We start from the raw sequence: 24,241 nt of genomic DNA on the forward strand, positions 1-24,241 counted from the left end.
ATACACTGTCTGCACATCATAATAAACATGTGAGGCGAACACCAGTGTTTTCACCCTGCAGAGCTCCGAGCTGAGAGAGAAGGAGGGAGGCCAGCGATTATCACAACAGTACACAGCAGGTGACGCAGTTGCAAATGCTGCCAATACTGGGGGACAAAATGTGAGGATTTTTACATACGTGCATCCCGTTCAATGGCAGAAACGTTCTTTTAGGCTTTCTGGGATGTGACGTCACTTTCAACTCAAGTTCCCAGAACAAAGGGTTCACTAAGCTGAACAGGTGACTTTTACAAGCAGTCGTTTTTAAAACGTGATAGATGTTGTCCAGATGGTTGAACCAAGTGGACCATCACATTATTTTTGCACTTCTCCTACTTGATCGGTACAAACAACAAACGAGTGGAAAGATGGCAGGGTTAGTGCCACGTGAAGGTGGTATGGGTTACTCTTTGACTGTATATAAAAACCGGGCCTGCAGGTTTAGCAAAACAGTTACTCATCTTCTTTATATGACACCTGGTTACTTGTGCCAAGATATGGAAATCAACAGAATGCGTGTAGAAGGATATGCAGGTTTAAACATGACTGGCACGTTTGGTAACAAGAACACAATGTCCTTTCCATAATATCAGTAACGTAGTCAAAACCTAGCCCCTGAAAGCTGGAATAGCATTAGCTTACAGACTGGAGTTCTTTTCATAGAAACAGAGTATTTATTCTGCGTGTAGCTAAATCTAATACACATCCAAAAATAGTTTGACCCATTAATTACATATAGTTAAGTGAATTAACCCAATTAAGTCCATTTAAGAATTTGATGTTGCTAGCCCTATGTTGCTAGCAACATTGAATTTTTTTCTGGCTCAAAAGTGAGCTCATATCATTCAGTTTCCAGTGCTAGCTCATGGCTGCTTGAAGGAAAATGATTAAAAGACAGAAAGCAAAGTGTAAAAAAGACCAAAGAAAAAGAATAGGCTTTACCCTAAGAGAAAACATTTAAATACTAGGTATAAAATAAAATGTTAGCGGCTAAGAGCTATATGCTTGAGTTACATGCATACATCTCACAGACAGCCTACAAGCACAAATTAATGCTGATAACATTAACATTTACAAGTATTGGTTATATATATATATATATATATATACATATATATATATATATATATATATATATATATATATATATTTGCTTTCTAAAGGTATTAATTGCTTGATAATATTTTAAGATGTAATTGTGTAGATTTTAGTCAAGTAGCACACTCCATGGTTCAAAACAAAGTGAACATAGTAGGGCTTGAAACGTTCGACCACTATTGGTTTGATTCAAATTTAATTCAATCTTCACAGAGTTTCATGTTCAAATGCTCACATTTATATCAGAAACAAACATCTTGTAGCCTGGTAAAAACAGTGGTCTTTGGCCCTCATATTCCTTTCTTGACATTTGTTAGGGAATGTATTTTTATGTAAATTACACATTTAAATTGTTTTACACATTAAAGTTATGACTAATTAAGGCCTTGAGGCTCTGGGTGACATGGATGTCATTTTTTTCTTACTGAGCAACAGTTCTAAAGAGTCTACTGTTTAGTTTTTCCAGTAAACAAGCCTGTGTCTTGCTAGTCAAATCAGCATGCCAATCGTGTGTGTGGGCTCATGGTGGCTGTATCCATGTTTTATATAAAATCTAATCGAGTATCAGTGAAAGACTCCAGACAGGAAACTCAGCGTGATCAGTATCAGATACCTCAGTCATACTTTGTAATCTCGTGTCTGATCAGTCACCAGCGTTATTCTTTGGTAATCATAGTGGTGCCTGAGAAAGCTTTGATAAGTTGAATCTCTCACATGTGACTGCTGATACCTCCGTGCTAACATAATTGGGCTGGAGTGCTACTCAGATCTCTGCCTCTGGTGTTGAAAGTTTTTGGCTGTCTTCGCTTTAATAAAATCTCATGTGTTTGGTGAAGGCGGATCAGTTCTTTAGCAGCAGCTTACTGCAGCTCAGATCCCTCTGAGAGCTCCCTCAAAAGGCACGGCCTTATCCACTAAATCTCGCCTCCGTAACCTTCTGCTATAAATGGTCAGTTCCTTAACTACTGTGTTTCTAACTGACTAAAACACACAAGTGAAGCAGGTAGTACTCCCCTCTTGATAAGGTTATGCTTTAAAAACAAGTAAACCTTTTTTGAGCTTTATAACAATAACGGAGGTAACCACTTAAAGTTTACTGGTGGACTCAATTAAAGCTTTTTTATTAGAATAAAATGTGAGGAATGAAAACATTGTTCCTACATTTCTACCTAGAGAGGTAAGAGGATATTACGTCATCACGTTTGTTCCAACTTGCCCATATCTAACATGCCATCAAGACAGGAGTCAGGATGCGAAGTGACTGATCCACACCCTCTATGAGTAATTAATTAAACATCAACACAAAAGGTAGTGTTTGTAACAACGAATCACCTGTTTCATCTATTCGTTTTCAACTCACCAATTACAGTCTTAAGGATATTGTGATTGTGTCTGGCTATAAACACAGGGGGGAAGAAGAAAAAGAAGAGAAAAGTTCCATTATTCTCCCAACACAACTTTATTTTAAGAACAGGGGCACTGAGTGTGCTATATACGTCACGTCTTGACCTTACTCTTAAAAATGGAAGCCCGCAGGCAACTCAGGGAGGGAATATTTATGCAGTGTCAGCCTATCGTTGCTTCGGGCTGAGAGTCACGGCAGGGCGAGCTGCTGTTTACTCAGGAAGAGCCAATCACATTACAGACCCGCCGTTCTAGTTCCGCCTTGCTGCGACGCATGATTCTGAGCTATAAAGTTGCCAGACAAGTCAAGAGGGAGAAAGAGAGGAGGACTGAACAATGAGAGAGAACCTTGCTAGTGTGTCATCCCCAAACATGGCATTTACTGACTGCATGAAACCAACAGAGCTGGCCGCAGACAAGGAGATCAAGTAAGTTGATGCATTGTTTAATGAGCACGTTCCTGGTCACTATGTCCTTGTAAAAGAATTGCACATCTTTAAAAGCAGATGAGTGAACTCTTTTTTTAATTTTCTTTTATAAAGGAGGAAAAACTGGAGGAACAGAATACGACTTCTCCTGAAGACAAATTCTACACAGCGTGTGAAAAACAGACTCTGCCGGTAAGCCCTGTTTGTTTTACAAGTTGTTTTAAAATGATTTCTGTGGATTTAATGTATCAAATTTCAGGTGTTCAGTTAATTTGCATTTTATGTAAATTAAGATTTGGCATATTTCTCACTTGTGCATATAAGTGAGAACTGTACACAGCTCATATAAGTCCTTAAATTATTAATGGAAAAGATATGAGCGCATCAAATGGCTGTAAATTAATTCATCAAACAGTTTGCAAAACAATCATGCAACACAATCATGCAATATGATCATGTAATATGACTCAACTTTGATAAGCAATTCTTTACAGTGACATTTCACTAACGTAGTAGTTAACGCTACTATAATTATCACTTACGTGAGCTGCGTTCTTTACCCTCAGGCCAAGCGTAGATGACGTGAACCAATGGGCGCAGTCGCTTGACAAGCTGCTCAGTCATAAATGTAAGTATCATTCACGCTTCTATTGGCACATTGAGTCACTAAGGTTACACGGTTACTGTGAGCCGAATGAAATCTTTTTATAGTCATCAGTAAAACAAAGCTGGCACTCCTTTCACCTACATGAATGGGCAAAGAGCCAGTAGGTGTGATGGAAGTAGTTTTCTAATCTTTCTCTTCTCCCTCTCTGTATCTCTCACGCAGATGGGAAAATTGCATTTTGTATCTTTCTGAGGTCCGAATTTTGCGATGAGAACATTGAGTTTTGGTCGGCCTGCGAGGAGTTCAAGAAGATCAAGTCACGGAAGGAAATGGCGTCCAAGGCAAACCGCATTTACGAGGAGTTCATTAAAAGTGAAGCGCCAAAGGAGGTAACGGCTAACAGATGGCTTCGGATTTGTTTGTTCTTTTTAAGCTGTTTTTAATCAGAATTCACGCACTTTTAATAATAAAGATATTCTTTGTTAAAATGGGGGTCAAAGGCTCATTCTGGATGTTTTGTCTTTGGTCACAGGTCAACTTGGATTTCCACACCAAAAATGCCATCGCACAGAGTCTCCACAAGCCCACTGCAACTAGCTTCCTGGTAGCTCAGAGGAAAATCTACAACCTGATGGAAAACAACTCTTACCCCAGGTTTATCAGCTCTGACCTCTACAAAGAACTGTATGCAGCTGCAGCAAGAGAGGACATGGACGTTAAGTCCTAGCATAACTAGACACCCACTTGTGGAGTCATTTGCTTACCCCTGTGACTGTAAATAGACTGTCCACCGTGTTCATTCCAGGCGCTACCTCGGTATAATACAGCTGAATGCAAATTCGTAGCATAAACATTAACAGGCGAGTGTGGAAAATGCAAAGTGCTGTCAAGAGCTCTCAACGAGGAAGAGGGAATGATTGGGCCGGATCCTGTCTGTCGCTGCAGACAGTGCACAGACTGTCTCAAGCAGATGGGACTAATGCTAAGCTTTTATCACTGAGCCATTACCTGAACCTTCTTTTCAATACCAATAGACATTTTGACCAATGATGCAGATCTAGTTCCACTGCATTCAAAGTCAAAACACTTGCCTGCATCTCTTACCTTACATCAAACCAAACACAGTGACAGGAAGTGTTTTCTGTCACAGTATCCATTTGAAGGCTTTGTACGGTCAAACACACCTCACGTGTAACTCTAGTTTGCATTTCTCTGCTGGTTGCAGCAGTTTACATTAAAACAAAATTACAATTGTAATTTATATGACACAGTTTCATCTAATGCCTATGTTTGGCCTGAAATTACTGTGATACTGTAAGATACTGTAAATATGTGATGTTGCACTATGTGTTTAATGTGAATTTAAGCATTGAGCAGCTGGACTGTTTGGTTATTAAAATGTTTTCTTCAACACTGGAATGTTCTGGATGTGTTTGTTTACCAGTTTAATGCACAAAATATGTAGCACTGAAGAATGCACCAGTTGTCTGAAAAAGTAGTACGTCAGCAAAAGGGATTTAAGGTAGCTCTCTAGCTGGATCCTCTTTTAGCAGACTACTCGGAAATGTAAAATCTACATTACTGCTAGAGTGAGTTTTTCTTAACTCACTTCAACAGTAAATTTTAAAATAATGAATTAAAACAAAAAAAGCTAGCTGACGTAAATAAACTAGCTGAGGCTAGCTTGTGCCCAAGCTAACTTTTTGGGGTAACTGGGGCCTGTAAGAAAAACTCAAACATTGTCGACATCTTTTCAAGGTACAAAGCTAATATGTGCGAAGTGTTTATTATACCGTTGCTTTAAACCACACTACAGCATAAATATAGTCAAATATAGTTTGTCTGAGTTTGCATACTTACAACTGAATGTAGTACGCTATGTACATTAAAGCATAGGTACTCGTTTTGCAAAGTGTTGACAGAGTACTTTTGGCTCAGACCCAACACCCAACGTCAAATGTTTCAAACAGGAAAGACTTGACGGAAATAATGACTGCCTTTGTCACGCCAGCTCTTTTTATGCAGCATTTGGAGAGTTCATGACAGAACACATTATCATATACATATAACACATATAATACTAAATTCTTCTACTCTAAGGTGATATTTTCACATACTTGAACACCTGTGCCTAAAAATACTGGTGTTAGCTAGCTAGCTAAATTAGCTAGCTAGCTAGCTAACACCAGCAGTATTGAAATCACATTTGTTGGTGGTTTTTTACTTTCTGCCATGTTACCTAACATACTGATACAATAAGTTAGTTTCTAGTCTTTAAACTCAAATTTTGGTCTCCACCAGGCCTCAAGGGAAATACGTCCTTAGTTGTTCTATATTTTCTTTCCATACATTTTCTACATACGAGTTATGTTTCCCAGTTCGTGCAGCATGTCGAGGTTGTGCACAGTAATGCGAGCTCGAGGAAAGTGTTACATTCAAAATACAAATGAATGTATGCTGAAATGCTGAAGAAATACGTACAAATACAAAGTTTTAGAGGACCTTTAAAATCCCAAATTCTTTGTTTAAAATAGCAATAACAAATGATTACTGAGATAAATACCTTGCAATATTTAACAGAGCAGTCAGACTTATTAGATAACGTGCAGCATGTTCAGTTGCCCAACAACAACATTCCTCGTCTTTCCTAGAACATTGCATTCCTTTTTGTACAGTTGGGTTCACACACTGTAACAGTAACCCCTTATGCTTAAATTTATAAGTGTAGGAGAAGAGGGCCGCCTGACTGACAGCAGGGAGAGTCCCCTTCTGTGAACTCACAGTGGTGGCTGACAGTGGCCAGACACCCAGACCTTCGCTTCTGCTCTCTCTGTCAGACGTCTGCCCTGCTGTCGTGACGAGACGGAATCATCTTTTAAAGCGGCTGCTCTCCAGAACCATATGTTCTGCTGTTCTCTGTGATGTGAGCACCATCAGCCAGTGATTTTATACCAGTGCGTTTAACTCTGCTCTTTCTTTGTTTTTGTGCTGGATTCATTTTCCCATAAAACTGCAGGACATCTATGGGGTGAGGGATGTTTAGGATATGGAGTCTCCAAAGATGTTTGATACACCAGTAATTTAGGTGAAAATTTCTTCTAGTCACGTCATATTTATTTGACCTCCATTGCCTTGGAGACCCCCTGAGGTACTTTGAAACCAGCCAGTATGTCGTCGTGACTGGACATGTCTGAAACACCTTGCCTAAGGTGTGTCTACTCAAATCCCCTGGTTCCTTTCAACGTGGAGCAGCAACTCTACCCCAAGTCCGTCCCAAATGACTTATCTTATTTCTAAGGGCATGTCCCGACACCCTCCGGAAGAAGCCCATTTCCGCCTCTAGCATCTGTGACTGTTTTCTGTTGGTGACTTTCTACAGTTCCTGCCCATATACGTGAGGGTAGAAACACAAATTTACAGTAAATAGCTTTAATTTCAATGCTTGGCTTTCATTTTTAGCTCTCTTCACCACAACAGATGAAAGCTGCTTTCTTGCACTTGGTTTGAAGAGTGAGCTGAAGGTTAATGCTCAATGAAAACAAATAAACCCCCCAAAACAAAGTAAACTAATGCTTTGTGTTTAGCCCATAGATACATCTCCAAAGCACTGCTAGACTTTTTATACAGTTTGCACATCTAGTTGTCAAAGGAGAAAAAAACTCTGGAAGAAGTATTTCTTCCAGAGTTTCTATTTTTTCCCGAAAGACTAATCATGAAAACCTGTGAATCTTCCTAATCTTAGTCAACAAACAATGCCAAACATTCGATGGTTCCTGTTTCTCAATGCTGTGAAATCGAGTTCTTTTGGGTTTTGAAATGCTGGCTGAACAAAAAGAAAGCAACCGAGAAATTTAACAGTAAGGGAATACAAAAAAGTGAATTGTGTCCTAGTGCTGATGTTATTCTGCTGCACATTTTCTCCATGTCTGATTATGGAACCGTCATCGCTTCAGGCCTCTGAAGGCCTTTGAGGAATCGTATGTGATAATGAGCTGTGCCAATAAACTTGCCTTGACCTTTAAAGTAGACTTACCCAGCACACATTCCATTACGCAGATGCCTGGCTATTTTTAGAATCTTAATTCTTTTATCTAACATCTGCATCCATCTACCACATCATCACACTCATTTTTGTGACAACAGCCAAATAATGGATACAGTAGGTGTGAAAAAACAATGGCAATTAGTGTACACAGCAGCAGATAGTCCAAAAAAAAAAAAAAAAAGCACAGGGTGTTGGTAAAGGTATTCACAAACGCAAAACTGGTATGTCATCATAGTGAACACCTTTGCTGATCCACATGGCTTGATACAAGAAAATAAAACTGTCTTTGCCTCGCTCTCTAAACTGGTAGCAAAACCTGTGGGTTCTCATTTGTTGCCATGGACGATCATGGCAACAGACTACTGGGATCAGATCCCAGGAGTACTCAAAAGGTGTGTAAATGCGGGATCCAAATTTAGAAACGGGCCACGTCCTACTTTGGTCAGCACTCTGCACATACATCAGTCTGCACAGGCCTTTAGACGCACACACTGTTCGAGCGCAGCCAATTTCTGTACACCGCCGTCCCAAATTTGATTTACTTGACAAATTAAGAGGAGATACTTTGCCTTCAGTGTTAAAAAACACTGCAATGGGAATGTATCCAAAAGCCACACAGACGTCATTAAATTTCCAGTCCATTGTTGATGATGCACTTATAAGGACCTGGCGGCTTGATTGTGTCCTCCCATCAGGTCCAGCTCTAAAACAAAGATCTGAATGTCCGATTGCTTAAGTAGGAGCTCTTTTAGAAAAACAGCTGTAGTACGAGTGTGCCACTACGTTAATTAAATGACAAAGCCTGGAAAAAAAAAATAGTCTTGATACACGGCCTTCAAGAAGTACAGTAAATACATTCCCTGCTATTTCACTGCTACACCACCAGATGGAGCCAAAGATCCACTACTAGAAATTTAGCTACACAGCACTGATGGGTAAACTATCTGCAGACACATCTAAACATCAGGGGAACGCATAATACAGGTCCATAAAAGCAAGCAGTCAGCAAACATCTAGACATTTTTATTATGAAAATAAGACAGAACATCATTTGATAACAGTTTTCCTTCGAGCATGCATTAGAGCTGATGGACACATGATTTTTATTTTTTTCCTTGCCAGACAGTCTTTCAGCTACACCTGAAGGGCAGTCCTCAGTCTCTGGATGGTTTAATGGGTTGCCATGGTGAGAGTGTGCTGCAGACCATCTTCGGTCATTAATACATATGTGACAGGTACAGTGTGTGTGTGTGTGTGTGTGTGTGGGAGGGGGGGGGGGGGGAGGGGGGGGCGATGACTGTAGGGTTCAGGATGGACGTGTGTGTGTATAAATCATAGTGTGCTCTTGTTCACTTGGCCTCCTGGGCTTTTTTGGCACTCTGTTTCTCTTTCGCCTGGGGAAACAAACCCAGAGACATTTTTATTAATAGCAACGGAGGACCTTCTCATTTCACATATAATTTCTTTGTATAATTCCTCTGGTTATTTCCCATTAAACTATCATAGTCACAACAATTAAACTCATATGCTCTAGTTACTAATAGATTAATAAATGCATTTATTTTCTGTTTTTGTTGTCCAGTTGGAATCAATTAATGAAATGAAAAGTTATTTCCCATGAAAAGGTCCTGTATTAATAAACAGAAATGACTTCACTGAAAGACAGCGCCTACTTTTCAAATCAAGTTTGCCCCCTAGTGGACACAAAAGCCAATTACAGTCTGGCTTTCTACACAGTTTCACTAATCAGCGTGTTCTTAAAGAAATGCCCTCACCAAAATCTCAAAAGGGAATTCTTAATTCACAGAGACCCTTCACATTAAGAAAAGGTATTTCATGATCACTCCTCCAATGCTCATAAAAGCTACCTGCTGGCAGCACTTGGCTTATTAATTAAAATAACGTGCTTGTTAAAAGAACAATGTTTTAAAATGTCAAAGTACTCGAGTCTTCTGAGAACACTCGCCTGCTCAAAGTAAACAGGGCCGTGGAAAGCTGGAGAAAGTGGGGGGGAATTACCTTCTCCACCAAAGGTATTAACTGCTGGTACTCTGCCAGCGTCTTCAACAGCTCCATGATGAAAGGAAGGTAGTTGTGCTTTCGTCTAATATTTTCAATCTGTAAGAAAAAAATAAAAATAAAAAATCCGCATCCACCAATCTTTCTGGAAGGAGAATTACTTCTTCATGGACCGGCTTTCTGTAAGACCCGTCACATGCAACATTATGAAATTATTAGTGAAGAAGAGGCCCACCTTATATCTTTTTAGTTTCTGATTTTCTTCTTCAATAAGGAGCTGGTACTTGGCAATCTCTGACTGGATGGAGCTGAGGAACGTGCTGCTCTGGTCTGTGTCCATTGGTTCATCCTGGAAACAGAAGGCGGGAGAAGGTTTCCGTCCACTCACTGAATACTTGCACTCAGAACAAACGGTGATGATACTTAGATGAAACGCACGCAGCAGCTAAACCTCTGCAAACGGCTTTAATCACCAAGATATGGAAAAATAACACAGGCAACGATTTTATTAGTCTTAACAAAAGCAAGACACTAGATAATAAGCTGCAGTGAACAATATGTTTAGTCATTTTTACATTCTTCCACCCATCATTCAGAAAACTTTTGTGAATGTTAGGTGTGGTTAGTTACAGCAACATCCCATAACAGTGCACAGGACCATGGCAACGGACTAAAGCTTTCAATCAGAGAGAGGCCAGCTTTCTTTCATCACTCTGTTAAGACACCTGCTCTTCTCTGGCAGGCCCCACTTTGAAAACCCAAATAAAAACAGCTCAAACCTACGCCCTGCTATTCTGATCAGTCAGCAGGACCAGCCTGAACTAGGGCTGTTCGATATAACGATATATATAGGATGACGATATAAAAACATCTATCGTTTCATTTTACGCTATCGTTTGTTTCGTGGTGTCGCAAAATAAACTGTTTACAGCAATAAAAATTTTTCACTGTTTTGATGGTCACTGTAGTGGCCATATTATTTTTTTAAGTTCTCTCTTTCTCTTATATTTAATATAACCACACTACGGACAGACAAGCGCCTGTTTTTATGCGTTGTCGTTAGCAACAACGACAGTAAAACCATCGCGTGTCCGCTTGTTTATTTTCCACATAAACCTTTCACAATAAAGCTCAAGATCCTGTTGAGACTTTTCAAAATAAACTGAATCACGTGAAAGAGTTTGCAGAATGTTTACGGATGAGAAACAAAAAAGAGCCGTCGGGTGCAAAAAAAAATAACAGGCTTTTCCCCGCAGCACGCCGTGTAATAAATACTCAAAGAAAACGGCGGCCTTTACAACTTATAAAATGTATCGTTTCATGCATCGGTTAAAACACTCGACTCCAGCTACACGACGCCCAGCTGGAAACACTTCACACACGTCGCGCTGCCCGAGATTCACAGAATTTACAGAAAATGTTAAATTTTTGTGATTTATATCGTTATCGGGCGATAGATGTCTTATATCGGGATGTGAGATTTTGGTCATATCGCACAGCCCTAGCCTGAACTGTATTTAAATAAAGGTCAGCACAACAGCAACAGATAGGCCGCTTTCTAACAGCGCAAAAGGTGCCAAGTTGTATTTGTTCCAACTCTTTCATTTTAATTGGAAGTTCAAAGATTCTCCCTCTTAAAAAGGGGGAGCCGGGACTTAAAATCCATAACCCTTTACAAATCACAGATTTTGAGAAACTTCCAATCATTAACTGAATGTGAACAGATAAAGAAATGTCAGGCAATTTGCTGATAAGCTGCTATCCATGTTTGGCTCATGTATCTGTGCAGCCCCTTTCATAAACATGAAATCCCATTGATTTCATAAATATGAAATCTTTCACTCATGTCAGGTCATGTAAACTCAATATTTTATCTAATATACGTTATCAAGCAGTGGAATAAGGTTTGACATTTTAACCAGTGTCAGAGCGTAAAGATCAGCCGTAGACAGTCTTAACCTCCTTTTCTGAAACAAGTTCCTACAAATGTTTGCCTTTAAAAGCTTTAAGAAACTAAATTTCTGTGCAGAGAGACTAAAAAAAAGAAACTGTCTCACTATTAAACAGAAGGAATGAGAAAAGGCCAGTTATGTTCAGCAGAGTATCCATTACTGTAAGATGATATGCAGTTCTTGTGTTGTTTAAAAAGTTGGGTTAACTTTTAGTTTTTACTCGTTTGAAACCAGCAGCCGATGTAAAACTTTTCCACGCTTGTCTTTTTGATGCAATCTCTGATCCTGAACCAATGAGCATAAATACTGACAGCTAAAAGGAGTCTTGAACCACAGCCAGAGCCACATGATGCTCTCTGCTCACCTTCAGTGGCTCACTGTGGTTTTTAATTAATAAGGGGGGGCAAAGAAAAAAAAAAATAGACGAATATGAACAGTGGGCATTTCATTTTTATTCATCATTGATGATGACTGATGTCGAGCTTATACAGACACAAAAGTGAATGTGTGCATCACCTGATGCTTTATCGTCTCAACTTTCCTGAACCTCGACAGTGGTGGGGAGCACAGCTGTATACACATAAATGGCAAAAAGCTCCGTTCCCCAAGCTTTGGGCTCCACATCCAAAAAAGGAAAAGTGACACAGGAGAAGGGAGAACTTAGCAGTGAACGGAGAGATCCGCAGCCGGACTTTAGCCTAAATTTAATTCAGAGCGGCTTGCTTCTTTTCCTTTTACCATTTTAAAAAGCTGTTAGGCTGTCGTTATGTACTAATACATAGATGGGCCTCAAAGTGGCCCGCAGAGCTTCTGTTTCACAGTAAGCCTAACAGGGTTGTTTCTCCCCCTCTACAGCCGTTCTGCTTGTATATTCATTCAAAAGGTAAAACGTTTTCAGTACTTCAGTCCCATCATTTCAGCACTGATTTAAGGTGTGCGTTGGGGCCCCCTGGTGGGACATGATGGTACTGCGGGCCGGCCACAGTAATAACAGAAATTCAGTTTGAAATTAATCACAAGTATGTACAGTTACACATTTATCTCAATTTATTTGTTTATATAAAAAGTGAGTTTTTTAAAAAGCTTTTAAACATGTAGCTTTTCCACTGAGGCAGAGCAACAAAAGTCTGTTTCCTGTTTGAGAAGACTGAGAATTTACGTTTGTTTCACAGCTAGTTGCTAGCCCCTACAAACGTTTGGACATCTATAGAACGTTCCCGCATTAAGAATATAAATGGGTATGGGATATTGTATTTGTTTTAAATGTTATATACTTATGTGGTATGTGTATTTTGACTTTCGTTGCCATGAAGCCAGGTCTCTCTTGAAAATGAGATTTTTAATCTCAATGACACTTTTTACCTGGATAAATAAAGGACTAATAATAATAATAAAGTATACCCTGCTATGAATGTAGTTGAAGTGTACATTTGAAAGTTGGTTCAGATGGAGCTCGGAACCTCTCTCGAGGTCATTTGGCGGCTGTTTTGAAACAAGAGGGACAAATGAATTTCCTCTAGGGCTGGGGGATATGGCCTAAAATCCATATCATGGTATAATTTGAAGCATGTGCGGTAAAGATATATATTGCGATATATTCTTTTCTTCAGTATAACATATGTTTACACACTATAAGGCACACTTAAAATCTTTGAATTTTCTCAAAAATTGACAGTGTGCCTTATGTATGAATTCTGGTTGTGCTTACTGACCTCAAACAGATTTTATGTAGTACACGGCACTCAAAAATGTTTTAGTACGACTTTGGTAAGCTACAAAGCCGCACTGCCTGATGGATTGTCAGAGCATTATGGCTGCCGTAGTGAGGAGCCTCGCGGAGTAATCTGGGTCCAAAACTCCGTCCACTTCAGGTCCCAAAGTCAAACGAACACTGCGGCATCATTGAGAGTTAAAAACTGTCTAAATTATTTCATCTTTAATAAAATGATCAGCGTTGCTGCTTTACCAGGTGTAACAATTAAGTTTAACATCCAGGCATCCATGAAAACAGAATTTATTCAACTCAACGGAGTTAGAAGTTAGCAGGAAGTTAGCTCGCTAGCTTCCACCTAAACATGATATGCCATGTTCTGACAGAGATATCTGAAAAAATTAAAACGTACAGCTCTGCTATCACTTCCAACATAAATGAAGACAGAAAACTAAGCAGTGACGTTTGTAGGGTTACTGAAGTTGGGCTAGCTGGTATATAATGATGTCCTACGTGCAAAACAGCTATGTTAGCATAACATTAGCACAGTGAAGCTGAAGGATGAATGCTAACTTTTTTCCACTCGATAAAAGTTAACGTGAGGGTTTCTGGTGGTTAGGGGCTATAAACGGACCAAACTTCAGTCAGGAGAACAAATGAGATAATCCATCCACAATATGAGGTTAGTCATTAATATACTGCAACAACATGGGAATAGAACAGCTGCGAGAGAATTCAGCATTAATGAATCAATGGTACGGAAGTGGAGGAAGCGCAGTTTTTGGCTTTCCTCATATTTCAAAAGTGCTTCGTGTCTTTGCTATGACTGTCGCCCGGCATAATTTGCAGATGATGTTGTTTGCAGCCGCTGCAATGCTTTCCACCAAAACAGGCGCAGCTTGATGGCATCATCAACATGCGCTATCGTGGTAGAGTGGTATAGTAAAAATCTCTACCGTTGGCCAAATTTAAATCGTTTCTACCGTATACCGTTTATACCGCCAACCCCTAATTTCCTCTGCAGCAACATCCCTGCTATATTTGTTTATATTCAAGCAAGCACCGTGCTTCAGTCCATTTTTGCCTGTTGTAACAACAACATGACACATGTGCAGTCTGTTTCGGTTGCATATCCCCATAAACGGACTCTGTGTTGCATGTTATTTTGGTTCAGCTGGGTTTGAAATTGCAATGTTATTAAGTATTTCCTGTTATCAAAAAAAATAAAAAATTAAATGGGGTAAATGAGATGACAGAATTTTTACAACCCTGTCCATCAACATGACAGACAACCTCTCTGACCCATCGTATTACTTATGGGGAAAAAAAATAAAAGAATAGATGAAGTCCACAAAAGATTTCTTGCCTCATTTCTTTCTTTCTCTTCACTTCCAGTGTAGCAGAGCTTTATGATCTCCAACTTTTGAAAGCTGCTGACGCATTATACAGGTTGCCTCAGAGGCAGAAAGCAACAGAATAAAAAATGATTCTCTGTCACGTCTTCACTGGATTCAACCCCTTTCACTGCCTCTCACCTCAGTAAGCTGGGCCTGGAGCTCCGCAATTTTCCTCTCATATATCATTTTTCTGTCAGACACGATGGCCATTAGGTTGAACCGGATCTCACCCTCACTGTACCTGAAGAAGGAAACAATGACGTGTAATTACAAAGTATCTGGTTAACACAAGCCGTTCCTGAAATACATGTACAACACACAATGTTTACTTCTGTATTCTTTTCTCAATCACAGGGCGGACTGCGCTGATCCAGTCATCCTGGTTGCATGCACCTGGTGACAAAAAAACAGGAAAAAAAAAATAATAGCACATACACTGACACCTGCACTAACCCCAAGCACGCACTCTACATCATCATAAAAAACAGGCAGCTTTATGAGGAATGGAGCACAGCCAAGAAGACAAAAATCAGCTGTGCACAGCAGGGCTGCACACCGAGGGACTTTAAACATTAAACTGTCAGTTTGTACTAAGCTGTTAAAACCATAATGAAAAAAATAACAAATGACATTTTTCTGCTTACCCAGGTCGATCGGCCCCTCTCGAAGCCCGTCCAGCTCATATAGCCTGCCATTTACAGGAACGTAGCTCACAAAGTGGAATGCGTCCTCGTCCTTCGCCGAAGACTTTGCATCAAATTCAAACATTTGCTGTCTGCAAATGCAAAAAACACAATTACAAAAAACCTTATACACAAATTATCGAGTAAGCGAGGATGCAGGACAGAACAGAAGTGACTCTCACATTTGCCCGTCTTACAAAAAAGGCACACTCGTCCACTGGCAAACAAATCGACCAATCTCTTTTATTTTTCATCTTCCCCAGCTGGAAATGACAAGAGCAGAGCCTCACCTGGCAAAGCTGTTGTGAACTTGTCGGATCACTTCTGAGTTGCTGAGAGCCAAACCTTTCATCTGAGGAGAGGAGAAAATGCTGATTTTACGGGTCGTCACAAGACACCACTTAATTATTTTCTCATCATGGGTTTAAATAGCTTGTTAACAAGTCATTACAGTAAATTATTATATTACTGACTGCTACCAACGTATAGTACATATAATAAACAGACTGATGCTACTGTTCATTAGAACAATGTGTCAACATGATTGTGGAGCCGCCGAGCCTTCCCATGTCTGTCTATAGAGGCCGAGGTCCGTATACAATTAAAAACATAATCCTCAGATCTTGTTGCATTTTGAACTGATCTTTGTTACAAATGCATGAACTTTGACAATGATACAGGCTAATAAGTTAACATCTTTAAAATGGTAAATGGACTGGTTCTTATGTAGCACTTTTATACTCAACTCGAGTGTTTTATACAACATGTCTCATTCTACAAGTGTTTCTTTTCCTTGTCTATGTGCTTTCTATCCAACACTAAGACTCCAATAAATGAATCTTGCCCAAGAATACTGCTGTGGTCCATGAATAACCCCTAATCTAGTCTGTGGATTAGCTGGGATTTCTCTTTGTGGAGTCTGCATGTTCTCAGTGTGGTTGGGTATTCATTTTTCCCCCACAATCCACAGACATGCATTTCATTTTAAATAGTGACTCTAAGGTGGTCATGGGTGTGAGTCTAGAGTGCAAACCGATGTATACATGGGTAAAATGTGGCTTGTAGTCTTAAGTGCTTCGAGTAGCTAAGGCTTCCCAACAAAAATATTAGCCTATCCCGGCTCTCATAGTGTGAAAGACTAGCTAAAAGGCTATCTATGCCCAGGACAGGTCACCAGACTGTCACAAGACTGACAATCATTTACGCTCACATTCACACTTACTGCCAATTTAGAATCACACATGACCCAAACCCACACATGCCTTTGAACTGTGGGAGGAAACCTGGGCACCAGGGGAGAACTTGCACAGAAAAAAAGAGCTCCACACCAAAAAGCCCTGGGTACGCGATGGCTGTTCAAACCTAGGACTAGCTTGCTGTGAGGCAACAGTGCTAACCGCTACACTACAATGCTGCTGAAAATGTTTTCTTTTTTCCTCTTTACGCGATAAAAAAACCCCCCAAAACAACAACAACAAAAGAACTAAACTGAGTCAGTATGGTTCTCATGACAATCTGAAGGACAGATGGCTGCGTCATCTCATAAAATGTATAAAATAATAAAATGTCTTGAAATCTATTTTTCGGTTAGATTTTTCCCCTTCCTCTTTTAATTTTTTTTTTTTAAATTTGGATTTGAGACAAAAAATACCATTGACGTACAGCTGCATCAAAACTCTGCGAAAACTCTCTGAACTCTGTCAGCGTATCGCCGAGCAACATGTCAGGATGAGAGCAGTTGAGCAAAACGCTGATGATGGCCTGGGTGGCACAAGCGTTGTTAATGACCTGAAAACACACAGATCAGAGAGGCACAAAATAAATAGACCAATTAAAAACAAACTATGACACGAGACTGGAAGTGGGATCTGCATGTTGATCATAAACATAATGAACATAAACATTTAACAAAAAAAAACTATAACTTCAAACATTTTCTGCAGATCAGGTAGGTCAAGATATATATATATATATATATATATATATATATATATATATATATATATATATATATATTATTTTTTTTTTTACACTGGGGAGCAGCATCCTTTGGTGTGGGCTTAGTGAGATTTATCCAGCCAAGTAAGATGTGCTGCAATTTATGATCTCATTCATTTTCCAATGTGCATGAACTAGAGCCTTTTGCAGAGCCACTTCATTTCTCGTCTGGTAAGCACCACCAACACTAACTAACTGGAAAATGCATTGCTTCTGCAGTGAAGATAGTGAGTCAAATGCATCTAAATGAACACAGGGACATTAATTGTGATGCTAAGAGTACCTGCTTGGCAAAGAAGATGTGATCAAGTCTTGAATCCTGGACAATTGATCCTGCTGGCTCTTCACCAGGCTGCCACTTAAACAGGAAAATCAACCCGTGAACGGGTCTGTAACAAAACACATACATTAAAAAGACCTGTCTTTAGCAGAGGCATGCAAGATAAGAGGTGTAGATGAACATACTTCAAGTTTTCAAAGTTCTCTGGCTCCATACTCCATATCTCTTCAACCTGGGCTCCTCTGCAGCCTGACAATGACAAGTGAAGCAGCGAACATTTATTTACATTGCTAATTACCGTTCAAGTAACCATTAACTAACAGAGCGAAAGCATTTGTAGTCTGACAGCTGAGAATCCGCGACACATGTCTAAGGGGTTGCTTTCACGCGCGTTGTTTTGAACGCTGAGTAATGCTAGCTATTTAGCTCGCCTAATTAAAGTAGCGACCCAATTATTACATGCAAATCATTCAACATTAAGGTGTAATAAAGATGCACAGTATGTAAAAAAATTTTCCTGTTGCAATACAAAAGTAAGAAGTAGCAATTTGGAAGCTATTGTTAGCTTTATTGTTTCCAGTTAACCACCTAGCTAGCTTGTCGAGACAGCCACGTTACATTCAATGAGCCGCTAGCGTCACCCTACGAGTCACTCACCGAAACCTTTTATGAGCTCCGTGAAAACCCCGGGGTCGCTCTCCATGAGACACCACTCTCCTGCACTTCCAGACATCCTTCACACTGTTACTTATTCAGCCTACAGCGTACATAAACGAAATGCTAATAGCTTAGCAGTGCACTGCTCCCGTTAGCCAGGCTAATTTAACCGCAGCACGACAATGACCTCACCGTGATGCGGCGCAATGTGGACGCGATGGTTGCGCGCGTTTTGTTTCACAGCGTACAACGCACGGGAATGGTTTAATTGGCAAAGGAAAAAAAATAATAATTCGATTACTAACATCCTATTAACAACATCCGTGACTACATTGTTAAAAAAAAATAAATGTATAAAAACAAATATAGAAATAATAAAAACAATCTCTTTCTCCCGGCACGACAACCAGTACCCGCCCTCATGTGAGGTGAAGAATTAACATATGGAGCGCCCTTTGTAGAAGGGACACATTGCGACCTTATAACGGAATTTCCTTCATATTTAATATGTGAAAATCATTATTCACTCTATTTTTTGTAGTAATTATTATTTACTAATTTAATGAATTCAATGTCTAGCTCTAAAGTCAAAGACTCAGGAACTTCTTAATGTTGGCGTGACCTAAAGATTGTCCGTAAATGCGTATATTTGGATTTCTTATAAGTCTACTTCAGTTTAACTGTGTTTTATTTATATAGGAAAACTCATAAGGGCAGTTGCCTCAAGGCACTTTCTACTATAAGGAAAATACCCTACAATAATACAACGAAAACCTCAAAAATCAATTACCCCTCTTTGAGCAAGTACTTGGGGACAGTAGGAAGGAAAAAAAAACCCTTTTAACAGGAAGAAACCTTTGGCAGAACCAGGAACGGGCAGCAATCCCCCACGACTGCTTAGGGGTGGTAGAAAGCAATCGGACAACTGTAAAAAAAATTACACAAATTACTAAATTTATTCACATTTTATGCAAATAACAGCACAATACTCTGCATATGTTTACAAAGTGTACCTCTTTTACTCTTGCAAAATATGAAAAGTTACCTGAAATAAAAACCAACCGCTAAGGTAGAATCAATACATCAAGATGTTCACAGTTCAGTGAAGTGTAATATTGTTCAATAAAACAAACATGTACAAGTGCTGTACAGGTAATACACAGGCCATAACAATAATATTAAAAACAATATCAATATCATCATTATCATAATAATGCACATCCCTGGATGAAAATGTATTTTTACATCAAGTATCCACTGCACTTTGATGCATAAATACTATAGTCATGCTCAAGCAATGTACACCTTGTAGCATGAGCTCAAGCAAACATGTGATAAGTGGTGCATTGATAAAAACCGTAAGAACGGTTAGTCATTTGGCCGCCTCAAACTGTCTGGCGCCTGAGCCTTCAGAGCCCGTGGCAGCACAGCAGGAAGCACACTGCTCGATCAGAGGCACCAGCTTTCCTTGCTGATGAAGCTGTTTGGTATCAGACCCGCCCCCAATGCAGTGGCCATTGACAAAGACTCTTGGGACCTAAACAGAGAAAAAAAGAGGGGGGAGGGTGTCAGGGGGATTCAGACTTTAGCATGCTATGAATGAGTTGCTAATGATCAACAATTTCAGATTCGGTTAGGTTTTTTCCCCAAGTTTCATGTGCCATCTCACATCTCCAATGTGTCTTTGCATTCAAGACCCACACACAGTCTATTTGTAGCTCCAGGTTTATGCCACTGCAGACTTTGTTTGTGTTCTTTCTTGGCCCAAACTTGACAGCTGTATGAGCTGTTAATGAATTTTTACAACTTAAAGTAGGAGCAGCTAGTGATCTAAAGAATACAAGTAGAGGAAATGGGCCACCTCCAAGGGCCTTAAAGGCCGCATTTTAAGGCCGATTACGTCACAGCGACGCAAAGAAGGCTGTCCCAATTCGAAGGCCGCTCAAAATGTGGCCCTCAAATGCGTTCTTCATTTCCCTGAATTTTAAGGATGTGGCGGTGTAGACTTCGTGGCCCAACATATCCCAGAATGCATAGCGCGGCAGTGGGTGTGGATAATTTTGCCGAAAAAAACGGCGGATGAGGGGCACCTGAAGAGTAAACTTTAAGTAAGTACTGAATATTATGTCACTTATTTATGTGCAAATGATTAATAACGAAGAACATTAAAACATTACTGTTGGCCACATGTCGGCAAAGTTATGTGACATTAGTGACGTTTGTACTAACTTGGTTTCAAAGCTTTTACTTTAAAATATACGCTGTTCAATAGCTGAGCTTAATCTTACAGAGAATGATCAAAGCTCATGTAGAAACAAACAAACAAATGAACAAAAGATTTTCTCCTTCATCTCTGTCAAACAATGCTGTATGAAATGTTTCCAGCTGTTAGTATCATGGTTGCTAGGCAACCTGGGCAGTGCGAAGGAGGCTAGACCACCCCATTTCACAAGCCTCGCACTTCCGGCCTTAGCGGTCTTTGAGTACGCGGCCCTTGCGAGATGCTCCTATTTTGAATTATAAAATTCATTATCAACTTTCACAGCTTTCAAGCTGAGGCCAGGGAACATGAGCAAGGCTGCAGTGGCATACACCTGAAGGTAAAGCAGACGGCCTATGTATGTGTTTTTCAGCTTCATTGTTTTAATGCACAGTGTTCATATGCGCGGACAGCCTTCCTCGTTTCCATGTTTTCAGATCTCTCGCATATTGGAAAGTGACTAAAGAGCAACAGAGCAAAGGCTATGATGTAAAAAGATGGGACTTGCTATGGGGATTCATCCTGACTCATAATCAGCTATTCTGAGCGCCTATAAAGTCCTCAATCTTGGCTGCAACCCCAACAAAGATGCTTGTTAACTCCACCTAAATTTAACTTGAAGGCAGAGCTGCCAGAACAAACAAGCTGTCAGAGATGTGTGTTTTGATTCTTCTTCTACTTTAAAAAAAAAAAAAAAAAAGCACACGAAGGTGAGGTCCTTCTTACCGTCTTGGCACCGGTCATCTGAGCTAGGGCCTCTTGCAGACTCCGCCCGTCATTGTGCTCATCCAGTTCGATCACTTTGTAGGTTGCGCCAATTTCGTTGAAGACGTTTTTGGCCATTTTACAATATGGGCAGGTGGTCTTGGAAAATATCACAACACAGTTCTGTGCCACCACATCCTGAAAGGGCAGACACAATTAGAATACGATATATACGAATATAATAATAATAATTATGAGTGTGGAGTCTAGAAACAGCTTCAGCATAGCAGGAATCAAGTTGGTGAAGGGCGAGAAGGATCTTATCTCCACTTTGGGCAGAGACCCAATTGCAGAATTATGGTGGAAGTTTCACGGCTTCCTTTTTGAGGGCAACAAGCACATTTCTACACCAGCATGAGGACGGCTCCTCCTCTTTGCATTCTTTCTAGCAGATTGATGATTCATCACCAGAGTGTTGTCTGCTCTACTCACTTTAGGGTAAGCTGGTAAAGGAGATAACGTCAGTAACCACAGATCTATAGCTTTAGCTGGAATATAGTCAACAGATGTAGAAAGAATTCTGATAAACCACCAGTTTTATTCGAATTTTTGCCTGTTTGGAACACCTGAATGCAAAGGCCTTTAAGTTTAAGGATGCAGTCAATTTGAATGCACAAGACTTTGTTTTAAGGTTAAGAAGTTTCTAAAAGATTGCTCATTCTTCATGTGGCTAAAACACATTTCTAATTATCGATGAGTCGGTGATGTCTTAATGGATTTTAGGATGTCACCTCCACTCATAAGCAGACCGCCTTCAAAGTTAAACATGCCACTGACAAGATGACATGCTCTGATACCACAGAGTGACTAATCTGGAGAAGTGTAAAACTGATGTGCACAAGAAAAACTCAAGGCATCTTGATGCATGCAGTTGTGCACTTTGTAATCACACTCAGGTCATTTAATGGAAAGATTTGTTGACTGACTACTGTGTAATGGACCAATATAACACCTATACTAGAGGCAAGTATGTAAAATGCAGCCGCACAAGATGAATGACCATAATTTACTAAATTAGAGCCAGTTTTCCTCATAAATTTCTGCAATACCTTCAGTTTCTGCAGCCACGCATACCGCCCCCTGGTGGCACTTAAAAAGAATGCAGATTTAAGGCTTCACTTTTCAGACCCAGACGTTACACCCATTTTCATGCAGTCTACAGAAGATGGACATACCCCTGAAACATTACAGGGCCTTGTCACAGATTTATTTGTATTTGTTTGTGAACACGTGTATTCACACATGTCACTTCAAGGTGTGCTGCATGACATATGTTTAATTCAAAAGTCTTCAGGTAAAACATGTATTGGATCAGACAGACAGAATATGTCATGGTTGTGTATCCATAAAAAAATACATAAGCCTGTGAGACCCGCACAACTGAAAACAAGTTACACAAAGACCCACTGCACGCTACCATACCCAGCAAAGTAACAAGCTGCTTGTAAGTAGCAGGTCTTACCTGAACGTACTGTAAACAGGCAGTGCTGGACAGACCCCTTGGATGGGAGGAGGTTAAATTTCCCATTCTGGAAAAGAAAAATCACACTCACATGATTATAAAATGCAGTGTTTGAGGCAACTGGTCCAGTGCTGATCTTATGAATCAAGTGGAATTAACTGACACACAAGAAGCAGGCAGAGGTCCATAGAAGAAGCTGAAGATGTGAAAGGAAGCCAGAGCCATCAAAATAAGATCTAACTGAAGGATAACTGCTGCTCTGATTATAACCATGTTTACTGTAGGTCAATTTTAATATTCACTTGTGCCGCTGGTCTTAAACTACAGTAAGGTTCGTGCGCTTGGTAATCCAGGATTAGCACTGCACTCGCTTCTCATTGGCACTGGGCAAGACACGCCAAACACCATCAGGATCTGGCAACACTGAGCCGGCGGCACGGCAATAACAAACTAACAACGCTCCATAAAACGTGGCTCTGTATGTTAAATGAAAAGTGACCGCCTTCTTTTATAATCGGCATATCTTTTAGTGCCATTTTTATCGTTTCTAATGCTTAGCTACCACCGCTTAATCGAGTTAAGACTGTATAGGTAGCGTTTGCTAACGCTGATAACAGCCGGCACGCCGGGGATAAAGACTGATATTTAAAGCAATAATGTAAAGTTAATTTATATTATGTATGCCGAATTTTTCAGAAGGATCCTTTTGATAAAGAGGCCGCGAATAGGTGTATTTGTTAATGAGAAAATCATTTAAAATTAATTTCATGTTAAAGCACGAGATGTTATGATGACAGACGGTAAAGCATGCAGCATGCGGGAGTGAATTAACAAGAATTATGAGCTCCTGGGAGCGGGCAATGTTGTCCACCCATGTAGTATTATTTGCTTACGTTACCAGGCAGAGGAATATTTCTTTCTAAATTTGGTGTGGGGGTGATTTTTCAGATCGACAGCTAGTTGCTGTAGTCAAACAAGTGAGAATGACCTTCGACAGCCGGTCCATAGAAAACTACGAAGACATCCTGCGTGAAAAAACATGGCGAAGACAGAGCACACCGCAACAAAACAACTACGTCTTTGCCCTGGATAAAACATAAGATTAGTGTAGGAGCCGTTCTGAGGCTACACTAGCCCTGCCAGATGCTATACACTTACTATAGCACGATACTTACACTGTTTACGCCTGATGCCTACCTTACGTGGACACCGGAAGTAGTTTCTGACGCAAGTCGCAGCGTGAATGTAACGCTCGAATTAAAAAAGCACAAACAAACTATAAAGCAGTCTTTAAGTACAGTTAAAATAGCAGTGTAATCCTTTAATGGCGGTATCATTTTTTCATAAAGAATACATAATTTGGCAAATTAAATTACATTATATGTCATTTGAGCTTTAGGGCAAATGTAAGGCTCGGGGGCCAAGATTGATCAGGC

At 40.0% G+C, this 24,241-nt stretch overlaps 3 protein-coding genes across 9 annotated transcripts; 1 reads left to right on the plus strand and 2 right to left on the minus strand.

Moving 5' to 3' along the window:
* Positions 1-2,818: 2,818 nt before the first annotated feature.
* On the plus strand, positions 2,819-4,995 carry rgs2 (regulator of G protein signaling 2). Its single transcript, XM_006797808.3, has 5 exons — positions 2,819-2,969; positions 3,084-3,161; positions 3,536-3,597; positions 3,799-3,965; positions 4,109-4,995. The coding sequence occupies exons 1-5, from the start codon at positions 2,878-2,880 to the stop codon at positions 4,301-4,303; spliced, it is 594 nt and encodes a 197-aa protein (XP_006797871.1). The 5' UTR covers positions 2,819-2,877; the 3' UTR covers positions 4,304-4,995.
* Positions 4,996-8,628: 3,633 nt separating this feature from the next.
* Positions 8,629-18,540, minus strand: uchl5 (ubiquitin carboxyl-terminal hydrolase L5). 2 transcript variants are annotated; one of them, XM_087830805.1, is made up of 11 exons: positions 18,319-18,540; positions 17,847-17,910; positions 17,665-17,770; positions 17,046-17,171; positions 15,674-15,735; positions 15,345-15,475; positions 15,030-15,093; positions 14,839-14,941; positions 9,876-9,989; positions 9,588-9,739; positions 8,629-9,015 (listed from the first exon to the last, which is right to left on the minus strand). In XM_087830805.1, the coding sequence occupies exons 1-11, from the start codon at positions 18,392-18,394 to the stop codon at positions 8,928-8,930; spliced, it is 1,086 nt and encodes a 361-aa protein (XP_087686931.1). In that variant the 5' UTR covers positions 18,395-18,540; the 3' UTR covers positions 8,629-8,927. The 2 variants fall into 2 exon arrangements, with proteins under 2 accessions (XP_087686931.1, XP_087686932.1); XM_087830806.1 differs by having other exon boundaries at positions 9,641-9,739; positions 18,319-18,539.
* A 546-nt stretch (positions 18,541-19,086) lies between these two features.
* glrx2 (glutaredoxin 2) lies at positions 19,087-24,027 on the minus strand. 6 transcript variants are annotated; one of them, XM_087830922.1, is made up of 5 exons: positions 23,981-23,996; positions 23,794-23,890; positions 22,806-22,872; positions 21,305-21,481; positions 19,089-19,855 (listed from the first exon to the last, which is right to left on the minus strand). In XM_087830922.1, the coding sequence occupies exons 2-5, from the start codon at positions 23,844-23,846 to the stop codon at positions 19,691-19,693; spliced, it is 462 nt and encodes a 153-aa protein (XP_087687048.1). In that variant the 5' UTR covers positions 23,847-23,890; positions 23,981-23,996; the 3' UTR covers positions 19,089-19,690. The 6 variants fall into 6 exon arrangements, with proteins under 6 accessions (XP_087687047.1, XP_087687052.1, XP_087687051.1 ...); XM_087830921.1 differs by lacking the exon at positions 23,981-23,996 and having other exon boundaries at positions 19,087-19,855; positions 23,794-23,974; XM_087830926.1 differs by lacking the exons at positions 23,794-23,890; positions 23,981-23,996 and adding an exon at positions 22,969-23,674 and having other exon boundaries at positions 19,087-19,855.
* Positions 24,028-24,241: the final 214 nt, after the last annotated feature.

The sequence above is a fragment of the Neolamprologus brichardi genome, chromosome 17, assembly GCF_056152115.1.
Source record: "Neolamprologus brichardi isolate AB-2024 chromosome 17, ASM5615211v1, whole genome shotgun sequence".
NCBI classification, from domain to species: domain Eukaryota; kingdom Metazoa; phylum Chordata; class Actinopteri; order Cichliformes; family Cichlidae; genus Neolamprologus; species Neolamprologus brichardi.

Bases quoted from the DNA above. Each gene is read 5' to 3' on its own strand.
- rgs2 (XM_006797808.3), top strand. From the start codon at position 2,878: ATGAGAGAGAACCTTGCTAGTGTGTCATCCCCAAACATGGCATTTACT. The intron at 3,598-3,798 runs GTAAGTATCATT...TCTCTCACGCAG, and splicing joins CAAGCTGCTCAGTCATAAAT to ATGGGAAAATTGCATTTTGT. The intron at 3,966-4,108 runs GTAACGGCTAAC...CTTTGGTCACAG, and splicing joins AAAGTGAAGCGCCAAAGGAG to GTCAACTTGGATTTCCACAC.
- uchl5 (XM_087830805.1), bottom strand. From the start codon at position 18,394: ATGTCTGGAAGTGCAGGAGAGTGGTGTCTCATGGAGAGCGACCCCGGG. The intron at 15,476-15,673 runs GTGAGGCTCTGC...TTGCATTTGCAG, and splicing joins GTTCACAACAGCTTTGCCAG to ACAGCAAATGTTTGAATTTG. The intron at 14,942-15,029 runs GTAAACATTGTG...TTCCTTCTTCAG, and splicing joins ATTGAGAAAAGAATACAGAA to GTACAGTGAGGGTGAGATCC.
- glrx2 (XM_087830921.1), bottom strand. From the start codon at position 23,903: ATGTTTTATCCAGGGCAAAGACGTAGTTGTTTTGTTGCGGTGTGCTCT. The intron at 21,482-22,805 runs GTAAGACCTGCT...CTGCCCTTTCAG, and splicing joins CCTGTTTACAGTACGTTCAG to GATGTGGTGGCACAGAACTG. The intron at 19,856-21,304 runs GTAAGAAGGACC...TTCTCTGTTTAG, and splicing joins AGATGACCGGTGCCAAGACG to GTCCCAAGAGTCTTTGTCAA.